Source organism: Ursus maritimus, unplaced genomic scaffold, assembly GCF_017311325.1.
Source record: "Ursus maritimus isolate PB19 unplaced genomic scaffold, ASM1731132v1 scaffold_28, whole genome shotgun sequence".
Classification (NCBI taxonomy): Eukaryota; Metazoa; Chordata; class Mammalia; order Carnivora; family Ursidae; genus Ursus; species Ursus maritimus.
This window is the reverse complement of record NW_024425341.1, coordinates 12,086,516-12,099,302: the sequence shown is the minus strand read 5'-3', so window position 1 is coordinate 12,099,302 and position 12,787 is coordinate 12,086,516. Positions and strand designations below refer to the sequence as shown.

Below are 12,787 nucleotides of genomic sequence, written 5' to 3'. Positions count from 1 at the left end.
AAATGTCTATGCTTTTCCTTTTCAATCATACTGAATTTTTAATGTGCAGTAAGAAGCCACTACGTGAGGTAAGAAATGGTAATCAAGGGAAAGGAAAGCATTCATTCATTCATTCAACAAATACTTACTGAGTTCCGCTCAGAGGCCAGCCATTATGCTAGGGAAATTGGTTACTTTTTTTCATTTTTTTATGTCTAATTTCAGGTGGAGATCATGATGAGTAGTAAAATTATGTATTTTAGATGTCACTGTATGACATGTGGATTTAAAACAACATAAACCCTTGGCGGGCTTGAATTGGAATTAAAAAAGAAATAAATTGGATAAATAATTATCTGGCTTTTGATTATAGTTTTAACTTTGCCCATGAATACTTGGCATTACTTATAGATAAATTCTATTCAGGGTATTACTACTTTCTTCTCATAACTAATAGAATTTTTTCACTTATTTATTTTTAGAACTGTCAGATAGTGTAATAAGGTTATTTCTGCAGGAAATTGGGAATTCAGTGGTTATTTTGATTCTGATTATAACCTCTTTAAAGTTGATGAATACATGGCCCCTTAGATTTGAAGTGGCGAGGTAATCATAAATTAGGCCCTAAACATTGGCGTTCAAAATGGTTTTAAAATGCGATATTCAATATATGCACTTGAATATGCACCAAAGTAGCATGAGTAAAATCTTGCTTCTTTTCCACCTAAATGTTTTAAGTTCCTCAGTCTCCTTTAGACACCATTGGTTTACGACTGCTCCACCTGTGTTCACTCAGCCTTGGGGAAGCAAAAAAAGAGTGAAGGTCATATTGCCATGATCACTTTTGTTTTTTTTTAAGATTGTATTTATTTGTCAGAGAGAGAGAGAACAAGCAGGGAGAGTGGCAGGCAGAGGGAGAAGCAGGCTCCTCACTGAGCAGGGAGCCAGATGCGGGACTCGATCCCAGGCCCCTGGGATCATGACTCGAGCCAAAGGCAGATGCCCAACCAACTGAGCCACCCAGGTGTCCCCCTATGATCACTTTTTTTTATTTAATAATTTTTATTTTGTTATATTAGTCACCATACAGTACATCCCCAGTTTTTGATGCAATGTTCCACAGTCTCTCATGGTTCATTCCCCCTTCTGTTTACCCCCCCTTCATTCTTCCCTTCCTTCTCCTACTGATCTTCCTATTTCTTATGTTCCATAAATGAGTGAAACCATATGATAATTGTCTTTCTCTGTTTGACTTACTTCACTTGGCATTATCTCCTCCAGTCCCGTCCATGTTGTAGCAAATGTTGAGAAATCGTTCTTTTTGATGGCTGAGTAATATTCCATTGTATATATGGACCACATCTTCTTAATCTAGTCATCTGTTGAAGAGCATCTTGGTTCCTTCCACAATTTAGCTATTGTGGACAATGCTGCTATGAACATTGGGGTGCATAGGGCCCTTCTCTTCACTACATCTGTATCTTTGGGGCAAATACCCAGTAGTGCAATTGCTGGGTCATAGGGTAGCTCTATTTTTAACTTTTTAAGGACCTGCACACTGTTTTCCAAAGTGTCTGTACCAACTTGCATTCCCACCAACAGTGTAAGAGGGATCCCCTTTCTCCACATCCTCTCCAACATTTGTTGTTTCCTGCCTTGTCTATTTTTGCCATTCTAACTGGTGTAAGGTGGTATCTCAAGGTGGTTTTGATTTGAATTTCCCTGATGGCTAATGATGTTGAATATTTTTTCATGTGTCTGTTAGCCATTTGCTGCTATGATCACTTTTAAGTAGTGTTTGAGCCAAGCTTTTTATTGATTTTTTCATGCCTTTATAAATTAGTATTTTCACAATGATAAATTGAACTTAAAAACCCTTTTCTGTTCTAGGGTATTTTTTAAATGTAAGGTGTTTTCTATGCTTTCTTAGAGTTGTTACTTTTAGTACGGTCCATAAAAGAATTTGTCATCTGTTTGTCCAGCAATAAAAAACCTGCTTTAGTTCAGTGCCCCGATATAAAATCCACATTCTCTGTAAGGTATTGGTCGTGGATCCCATTCTAGGATATGTTGCTCTTTCTGGGACAGTGTGAAGGCAGAAGTTTTTAAATGAGAAGAAAAATGCCACCCAACTCTAATGCTTCAGCGAGAACATTATATTTAGTGGCAATGCTTTTTCACATTTTATATTAAGGTATAATTTACATACAGTAAAATGCTCAAATCTTAATATATGATTCAATCAGTTTTGACGGATATCAAGACACAGAACATTTTTCTCACTCCAGAAAATTTCTGTGTATCCCTTTCCTGTCAACAGCCCCACTCTTTCCCCAATCCAGACTTCCGAAGCAATCACTGATCTGATTTCTATGACTACAGGTTACTTTTGTCTATTCCAGAATTGTAAATAAATGACCATGTATTTTTGGTTTTTGGCTTCTTTCACTCAGCCTAATATTTGTGAGATCATCTATGTTGTTGAGTTCATCAGTGAATAGTTTCTACCGTGGATAATACTTTTTTAAAAAACAGGCAAGAAATAATTAGCTCTTCAATGAGCATCTTAAATGACACACGACTATTGTTAAATTCAGGGCAGCAAAACTGCAGTAAGAATGGAGGGGACAAAATACCCTCTCATATTAATATTAAATGACAGTATTCCTAACATTCAGATGACCCTCCCACCTTAATTACTGTTGGATGCATCAAGAGGTACTGTTCTGGAAGATTCTATTAACAACAAAGATACTGGGCAACCGCACCTCACCAGTTGCAATGGCCATGCTACTGTATTGTTTCCTTCCCTTTGTATGTCTGCTTTGACCTTAGAAAGCAAATGTGAAAAATAATTCCAGGCGAGGAGATACTTCTTAAGATATCTCCATATTCAAAGCATGCTGGAAGGAATGCTTTCATTGTTTATCAATATGGTGATGGCTCAGTAGCTTTTATGCACTCTTAAAATTGTATAACATAGACCTTATGAGCTCGGTATTATTATTACAAGCTCACTTTGATCCATAATTTATACAAATGGAAAGAGAGTAGATACAATGAAACCAACATTCAGATTGCATTTTGGGTTGTGTTTTTTTGTTTTTTGGTTTTTTTGAAAGTTCTAATTGAATTTCCCTAAAAATTGCCATTTTAAGCAAAGATTCATTGGGATTTGGGAGCAGTAATAAATTTAAGTGAAGATTATACTGTGACTCAGGAGTCATAGTAAATTGTGTACCAGCAGATCTAAAGGGTGAATTGTTACTGTCTGCTGTTGTCTTTTTCAAGAGAATTGTGTTCTGACCGAAAAGGAGTCTGAATTTTGACGTAACTACCTAAAGGCAAGGATTGAGCTGGCCCTCGGCTAGTCTATCCCAATCTGTACCATGTCCAGCTTTAAGACTTTTCATCAGAAGCTGCAAAACCACAAAGAGATCCCAAAACATTAAGTCACACATATCAACAGCACACACAACAAGCACTTTCTTCACTTTATGGGATGTTAGCGTGTCATTTTCAGTGTTTATACAACTATTCCGCAAGGGGAAAAAATAACCATAAAGTACTAAGGTGCTATGGAAAAAGGCACTCGAACGAATAAGAAGTTTTGCCAGATTAAATGCGATAACATTAATAAAGTTTCAGATTATCCCCATTCTGTGAATCCCTCTCATCTACTGATTTCCTCATTTCTTCCTGCCTTCCACTAAAGAAACTTCCTTCTCCCCTCTCATACTTATTTTTCTGTTATGGTTTCTAAATTATTTTACCACATTCATATTTCCGTCTAATAACTCTAAAAATGTTGAAATGATACTTCCCTTTAACATTCTACTTTAGTGTAGAATTTGGCTTAAGTCACGTAAAAAAGCAGTTTCATTTGCATCGTCAAGAGAACCTCATTAGTATAATGTAACCTACATGGAGGACTTGCAGTGCTATCATACCAAGCCTCCAGTTTCTATGCTCTCATCTATAAAGATGATTAACTACTTTCGAGCAGTATGCGTGAATTCTCTCAGCAGTTCATCCTCATTTTAGTTGGAGTAATTAATTTTAATTAACTGCCAACAATGTTTGTTGCCATGTGGAAAAAGGAGAATATGGCCCTTGTTGCCATTTGAGCAATGAGTAATGTCAAGTTTAAACTAGATGATATTGAAAACTGATGATATCAGTTTAATGTTAGAAGGGTAAAGAGGTCTTAGGTCGTGAAATAAAGAATTATAAACCTGATTTCCCAGGGAGTACAGTCTGCTTGAAGGGTTTTGAGAAGTCCTAGCTTAGCAAAAATTAAAGCTGATAGTAAATCATCTTTCCTCCTCCCACGTATTTAGGGTTCTGGCTAATAAAAATTAGATTTTTCTCAAGAAACAAGAAAAGCCTCAAGTACACAATCTAACCTTACACCTAAAGGAGCTGGAAAAAGAACAGCAAATAAAGCCGAAATCCAGCAGGAGAAGAGAAATAATAAAGATTAGAGCAGAAATCAATGACACAGGGGAAAAAAAAAAAAAAAGCCAGTAGAACAGATCAACGAAACTAGGAGCTGGTTCTTTGAAAGAATTAGTAAGATCAATAAACCCCCAGCTAGACTTACCAAAAAGAAAAAAAAGAGAAAAGCCCCAAGTAAAAATTAGATTCTGCTTCCTAGTTTTGGAATTAGTATTGTTTTTGTTGCCTCTCAGTCAAAATGTTCAAATTTCATAGTCCTGGTTGTTGTTTTTTTTAAAGATTTTAGTCCTGTTTTTAAAACATATAGAGTAATTTAGAGATTCAAACTTAATATCATCGCCTTTTTTTCCCACTGCTGTGATTTAAAACAATAACTCTAATTTTTATAAGAAATAATTTCACCTTCTCTCTTTGAAGTCGGAAATGAGGTCATGAATTGTACTAATTGTACGTAAGACTTCTTTAGGGGACAGGTTCATGCAAAGTAGCAGGAGTGGGAGCAAACTCCTCACTGCTAATTTTGCTGACAATATGAAGTATTGTCAGCAAAGTAATATCCACACTATATTGACATCATCTAAATCTATTTTATTCAGGATTTAAAAGGCTTTCTATGGTATTGTTGCGAGAGAAGGAGTAATGGTGGTTTAAAGAAAACTTTTAATATTCAGTTGCTCAAGAGTTCTAAGACATCAAACTTTTCAAGTTTATCCTGTATTTTAAAAAAATAAAATATACTTTGAATACTGTGCAGATTCTCATCTTACCAGAAGAGGAACCAGTCAGCACAACATAGAATTTTAGAGCTGGAAAAGACTTTTCAATATCATCTAGTTTAAACTTGACATTAACCTTGTTCACTAAAATCACTGTCTTCTCAAGGATCTTAGCTTTCCTGCACTATTTTCCAGAAAATTAAAGGACCTCTAGTCCCCAGTTCTTTTTGTTGCATTTGTCTGTCTTTTCAGTCCCTTCTGATATTCTCCATATTCATGCTAATGATTACAGCTGTGAGGATTTTCATGATTCTTTAAGCCTGAATTAGCCTAAGAATAGTCTATTGTGTGCAGAAACATAACTTTTAACTTAAATACTTGGCCAAAGGAAAGGTGAATAATGCAGTTTTAGGAGTAGTTGTAGTAATAGTTGAGTCACTAGTACTCTGGAGGACACACACCATAGGGTCTTGGCCATCAAGATTTAAGAGTGAGTAATACAACCCTATTATGGAAGAAGAGTAACACCACTTACGTTATTGTAGTGGAGAAGCAAGAGTGGGTAAGCACGGCTTTTCACTTGGAAGTCGAGGGTGAGGGGCAATATGTGGAGGTTCTTTGTTTTATTTTCTCAGTCCTATTTCTCATTCGTCAAATCAACAGGTATTTTATTTTGCATACAGCACAAGCTAAACATTCTGATAGGTCTGGGTATACAGCAGACAACAAGAGCGAGTCTTTGACCCCAAGAGGTATACATACGGTATAGACACATAGCAGAGGGCAATGCTAAATAAGACTGCCTACAGAAAAAGAGAAGATACATAGGATCTTGAAAACCCTGTATGGTTCCACCACCTCACAAGCCATTTATTAACTTTGCCCTCCTTGTGAAATGAGAAATAACTATTATAATTAGTTGTGTGGCATTTTGGAAATGAAAAATGCTATAGAAGAGCTGAATAATAGAAAACAAGATTAAATTATATGGTAGGAATGGTTCTTATAGGTATGTCCACTATATATGTCATCACTGTAGGACCGCTACCAGGGAAAAGCTAAGTTAGGTAAATGCAATTGTCTAGGTTTTGCGAAGACAAGAAAATATCTGTGTATTGGCAAGAGGGTTTATGCAATTTGTATTACTTTGGGCAATGCAGGAACTAAATACAGCTGGAATCTCACATAGAGTATGGGGTTTCCACATGCCTACAGCTTCTATTAAGGATCTTCTGCATTTCGATGTTTATTTGAAGTATTTCTTCAACAATTTTTAAACGCTTGCCACTACCCAAGACTGAACAAGCGGTTATATTTTCATATTCAGAAACTACAAGAAGGTTCGTTGAATTATATAGAATGAATATCTGCCGTTCTGTGATTAACATCAGTATATTGGGTTTTGGGGGTGTCGTTATCAGTGATTTATCATGAACAATTCTTTCTGATTTTACCGGTGTTTTTAAAGTTTGTTAATTCTTTTAGAGGACTAGGATACCAATTTATGTCCCATTCTCCATCCTCAGAAGATGAAGAATTTCTCGAATTGGGCATTTCTTTCATATGCTTTTATATGGTTATATTCTTACACTGAACATTGAGATTCTCAAACTGTACGAGAAAGAAGGGGTTCTTTTTTGACAGTTGTTTAATGTTCCTTGACTGCGAACTGATCTTAATTTTATTATTAGCATTTTTATATTTTTGTCAACATTTTCACCCTAATTAAATGCGGCGCTACACCACAATGTTTAGCCCGTGGCATAACACAAGGCAGATGACCTGTCATTGAGAATCGTGATTTTCTCTTCTCTTTTTTTCCTCTGAACAATATAATTTTTTCGGTCTCAGTTCATAATGACATACCTCTGTAGTTTAACTTCCTAACACTCAAAAAATAAAAATACTAAAAATTTAACCTTATATGCATGCCATTGATTTTTTTAAAAGCATATTAATATAATTATTACTTGGTAAAGAGATCTTATTTTTTACTATCTTTCCCTGATTTAACAAATTTAATGATATGGAAGGTTTCCATACAGTTGCTTATTATTTTTTTGTTCCATATATCAGTGCTTTGGTCTCTAACATCCTTTTGTCCTTATCGTATTATCTCAATACATTTTCATTTAGAATAAAGAGATAGAAGCATGAAAATTAATCATGCATCAGACCTTTTCGCCGTGCTTAATAGGAATGAGCAATTAAGGCTAGAAACCTCAGTGTTTAATGCTGTTTTCAAAACTCCGTTATGCCATATATTGTCAGTTCAGTGATTAAAGAGAGTAAGTATAATATGTAGTCAGATTAAAACAGGATAACTAAACCAGTGTTAAAAAAAGAAAAACGCTATGGTGTCTGTGCATTGCATGGCAGAGTACTGCTAAAATTTGCCTAAATAAATTCTCATGATGTTTTTGGATATTATGGGAATGCTTTGGCTATACTTGGGTTTGAATCTTCAAAATAATAAAGGTTCTAATAGTTATTTTTTAAAAACACACTATCCTGTTTTTAGAAAGTTGTAACTCATCTTCCTGGTTATATTTGTGATAAGTTTGTGAAACTATCTATACTATACTATTATGAAAAAGGTAAAACTTAATGTGTACTTAGATTTTGAAAGCATCATATGCATTTAAAAAGATTTTTTGGTAACTTGTGGCACTTTGGTAAAGGAATGTGCAATTATAAAGTTTTATGCCATTTTGATTTTTTTTTTTTAATCACCAGGAATTACTCTTACTAGGCTTTAGATTGAAAACCAAACCCAATTTTAAGACTGGCACTTTTTCCTACCGGTGGTTCCTGTTTTTCTAATTATGTGGAATATTTCTTTAAACCATTCTTTGCAATGAGTTTTAACTTTCCTCTTCCCTCCTAACCTCAAAAACCTTTAATTTAAGGAACATTTTAAATGAATCCAGTGGTAGTTAGATAAGCATTTTAGGTATCATGGATGTTTAATCTGGTGCCTGACTTGAGTAATCTTCCGATAAAAATAGATTAAAAATCTCCCGAAAAAGAATATTCGAACATTTTAATTAGTTTGTATTGGTTATAATCAATTGAGTAAGCTGATGTCCATATAGTCATAATTTATCTTCAGATCTGGGGCTGCCAACATAACTAACTACACAGCATTGCTTAAAATACCCTCATATATTCCAAAGAGAAATGACAAGAAGAAATAAAATTCTGTATGATTATGGCTATTGTATACACTTCTGTTAGGTTTCCAGTATTTTACTGTGATACACCCATGGGTAGTAGAAGCAAACTGAAAACAAATATAAATGCTTTAACATTGGATGTCGGCATCAGTACAGATTATTCATAAGCTATTGCAATAAAAAAAAATACTCATTGTGCCTGTATTTGAAGAATTTATCTTAGATTTTCTCCAGCCTTTTTCACTAAGGCTGTGCAATCATTTCAATGTAGAGACAACAGAATATATGAATGAATGAAATGATGGCCCTGTTTGCCATGGGATAAATATTCTGTTGAATTTTTTGAGAGCATTGGCTGTTGTATATTATGACGTAAACTAGATTGTTCACATGCCACATGCGAGTCTTAAGTACAAATCCCAGCATTTGGAAATTATACATCTTTCTTTTTCCTCGCTAAATGTTCAGAATTTACAATTCAAATTTATGAATTTTAAGCTGCTGATTATTAAAAAGCACCTAATATGAATTAAAAGATTAAATGAAATAAGACCTATGAAAGAATGCTAATTAATAGCATAACCCTATATACTATCACACTTCTGATAATGTTAAGTTTCTTATAAAGCCTTAAAATATTTTAGTGAAAAATTAATTACCTAGAAATGAAGGCACTTTATTACCTTGAAATAGCTATTTGTCTGTATAGAAATTGTCTAAAATCCCATAAAATATTCTTTATCCTTTTATAAATTTATCCTACTTATGTGTTTTTCTAAAGCTTCTTATAATATAATAATTCAAACTATTTTAACTTACTAGAAAATTGTGTTACATGATAGAACCAATGAACAATTCAGAAATAAAACTCTAGAGTAACAAAAGTGTGTGTGATAACAGCAAAACTGTTAGTCTAAGTAAGTCTACAATCAGTTGAGGTTAAAATGTAAAATTTGAAGGCTTTTTCATTGAACAATTTTTAGACAGCTTTTATTTTTTAAATCTTATCTTTAATTGGTTCTACCTTGTGTTGAAATGTTGGTCAAATATAAGGGCAATCAAAAGCATTAAGCCAGCCCATCATAACTCAATTTTCTTTATTTGGGTTTTTTTAATGTAACCCTAAAACGTTAAGAAATGAGTTTTGTTTCTTCTTTGTTCAAGTCAGGCCTGCCTGGCAAATTATCAAATTTAAATCAATAATGTGGACGTGCAGCTGCTGTACCCTCTTCAGAAAATTAAAAGTTGATTTATACAAGGGATTTGGTTCAGAAGAAAAGGCATAGGATCATTTTTTTTTTCAAAAGTTAGCTTTTTTCTGAAGTTCATCCTTACATCTTTCTGACATTTATAAATCATATGCTAACTTTTATCCAAGAATATTTTTTAACTGAAAAATATTTCACAGCAAACAAACTTTGCTTTCTTTTTTGTTTGGGGGCAGTTCACTTCATAAAAAAATCATTGGTCTATAATTACACTTATCTTTCGTTCTTTCTCTGTGGTGGCCATTTTTCTATCAGTAGTTTTAAATGTTTTACTAAATGTAAATGCTGCTTGATAGACGCCGTTATCATCACCTAGTAGAGACAGGAGTCAAGTTTATTAGCAGTCTACTCTTATCAAGGAGAAACTAAAAATAAATTCCATGTCAGTTCTTTGGTTTGTATCTTGGTATCCTTTTTAAATAAGACATATTAACCCAAAGGTGTGTTAATGTCATGGCATGAACAATCTTACATGTAGATCTAATGAGTATTTTGTGATGCTGAGTAACAGACTTTTCTCAAATCTCTGTGATGCTAAATATTTTCCTTAGGAGGTTTTGTTTCATGTTAGACTGTTGTTCTGAAAGATGTTGGTCCTAGTGGGATTTTTTTTTTAAAACTGGGAAAACAAATCAATGCATGTATTACAAGTATAGAAATGGTGAATTGTAAACTTACCGTATAATAATGATTCTATTTTCAAAAATGTTTTGCTGTTAAATATATACAACATAAAATTGCTTCCATACTGTAATTGAGTACTTTTTCTTAAATGACCCTGTTATCACTATTCCAGAATTAGAAGTTGGGCAGATACATGATTGATTCATGTGTCTGCATAGATGCTTCAAGGTATATTCTTCTCTTGGTGAGTAAAAAATATATTTTCCTTGGCATCAATGCATTGAGATCTGAATATACCTGTATCTATCTATTCCTACTGCACATTTCTTATACAGTATCTTCTAATATGCCAAAACTGGCCTCCACACAACTTAAAATTGAGGGTTTGTTACATGCTTTCTAACAGAAAGGTTTTCAATGATATTCGTTATGGGCTTGTACTGTGAAAATAGTGAAACTCCCTTTAAAATTTCATATGTGCTAAATTTAAATTAATATTTTTTCTTTAGCTCAAATTTCTCTAAATCCAGAGAGAATATCAACCCTTTTCACTGTTGTCAGATCCAGCATAAGGAACAGCCCTATGACACTACAAAAACAGTTGAGGAATAAGGCATAAGTGTCTTATGTTACACTTCAGAATAAAGGCATTGTGTGAACGAAATGAACCAAAGTTCATCGTGAATGCAAGGCTTCTGTACTTGACATTCCTGCACCGAAGGGAAGACAAGTGTCAACACCATTGGCGTCATTCTCAAACTGATCTTAAGTGGAGTATCTTCCACCACACTGGAGTACTTCTTGACTCTTGCCAGGTTTTGGTTTGGGTTTGTTTTGGGTGTAATTCATTGAGCCTTTTCCGTTTTCAAAAAAAAAAAAAAAAATTTTTTGTCAGAGCTGAGGGAGAGAGACAGAGATTTGAAAATACTTTCTTAAGAGATCATGTAACTATATAACTCAATTTCAAAAGAGGAGGAGGGATAGTCTCAACCCACCGCCTCTCACAAGAAACATGTTTTTAAATCTGTAACTGTTTTAGTGTTAACAGGGTACAAAGTGTTTTTGTCCTGTGTTGTACTTAAAGGTTCTCATTGATTGGTGATTGTATTGTACTGTAGGAAAACAAATCATAAACTGCCTTGTATTGTTTATAATAGACCATCCCACGTACTACTTCAGTTTTTATGTTCCAAGTTTTCCAGTGATGCATGTTAACAGTTAGGTCCTAAAATTCTGTGGTGCTAATTCTTCCATATCCAATGGTGCTTTTGTGGATGCTAACTGCACACATGCTGGACAAAGCTTGAAGTTTAAAACTTTCCTCCCTTCCTCTGTTTATATAAAGTAAAATGAAATAACTTGAATTTGTCTCAAAGTATCACTGACAATCTAATAAACTGGTTTCTATGTGTGATAAGTTTGGATTCTTAATTATTTTTCAGAAAGCAGATTAGTTCTCCTGGGCCCTTCGATCAACCCGGAGTTGATTTTACCACGTGTTTATGTCGTTATTTCATCTGTGCCCCCAAATTTGTGGTGTCTTTGGGAATTTAAATCCAGTTGGCCTCGCTTCCATAAGCAAGTTTATGTTGGATCTGCAAAAACTACACCTATCAGACATGGAAATTAGTACATTGAGAAAACCAAAAATGTGCCGATCGAGTGCCTTTGTTTATTTTAGTGTTTTATTAATAAGGTTTTATTATCTACTTGAACCATGAGGTAACATTTGCATGGAAACAAATACGCCTCGGAACCTTTATTATTGCTCGAATGACATTGAAAAGGTCATTCGTGTATACTGATACTTAAGTAAAGTTTCCACTTCACATGTATGAAAACATGGACAAAAATAAAATAAAATTGGAACTTTCCAGGACAAACTGATACCAAATGCCAGAATGGCATGGTCTTATTGGATTTTTAATTTCAGCCACACTAAGAATCACAGCATTTGGACAAGTGAAGCAGCTATCCTCATGAGGGCAGAGGTCTGTTTCTCCCAAGCCAGAGATAAAGTCAGTTATTAAGGCAGTGTGCAAATCTGCATTCTAATCTTGGTATTTTGCCTAACCTATGGGTAACCTTAAATCTAAAAAGAAAAGATCAAAATAAATCGATTAAAGCTTCTCAAGCAACAATCATTGATCTCAGAGGATGAGCAAACCTGTCCCTCTAATCTAGTGGGCCCCATGGCTGAAATGACATTCCCATGCTGCTGTGGTTCTTTATTTTATAAAGAGTGTAGGTGTAGTAATTTTGCCTCAAATAGTTATTGAATCATGTCAAACTCCTAATATCAGAAAATAAAGTTTACAGAACAGAGCCAATATGAACACTGGGCTTGCAGCTCCATGACTGTCTTGAACAAATGCAGTATTTACTAAATCACAACCTTTCTAAAGATATTTCTACTGTGTATTTTTGTAACTACCTTTACAGCATTCCATTTTATGAAAACTGGCAACTAGTAAATGTGCTACAAAATAATTTCAGGTCTTCTTTCATCAAAAAGAGAGAGAGAGTAGGTAGGTCTATGAATGTCTTAGCATATCTTCACTTCTGT

The 12,787-nt window shown here is 34.3% G+C and overlaps 1 protein-coding gene across 2 annotated transcripts in view; it reads left to right on the top strand.

The window, feature by feature from the left end:
• Window positions 1-11,638, top strand: part of PURG (purine rich element binding protein G) — a 36,582-nt gene extending 24,944 nt beyond the window's left edge. For both annotated transcript variants that reach the window (XM_008686580.2, XM_040643284.1), the window contains one exon: window positions 10,731-11,638. In XM_008686580.2, coding sequence (XP_008684802.2) covers window positions 10,731-10,745 — 15 coding nt within the window. In that variant the 3' untranslated portion in view covers window positions 10,746-11,638. The remainder of the gene's footprint in view (window positions 1-10,730) is intronic.
• The last annotated feature ends 1,149 nt before the right edge of the window (window positions 11,639-12,787 follow it).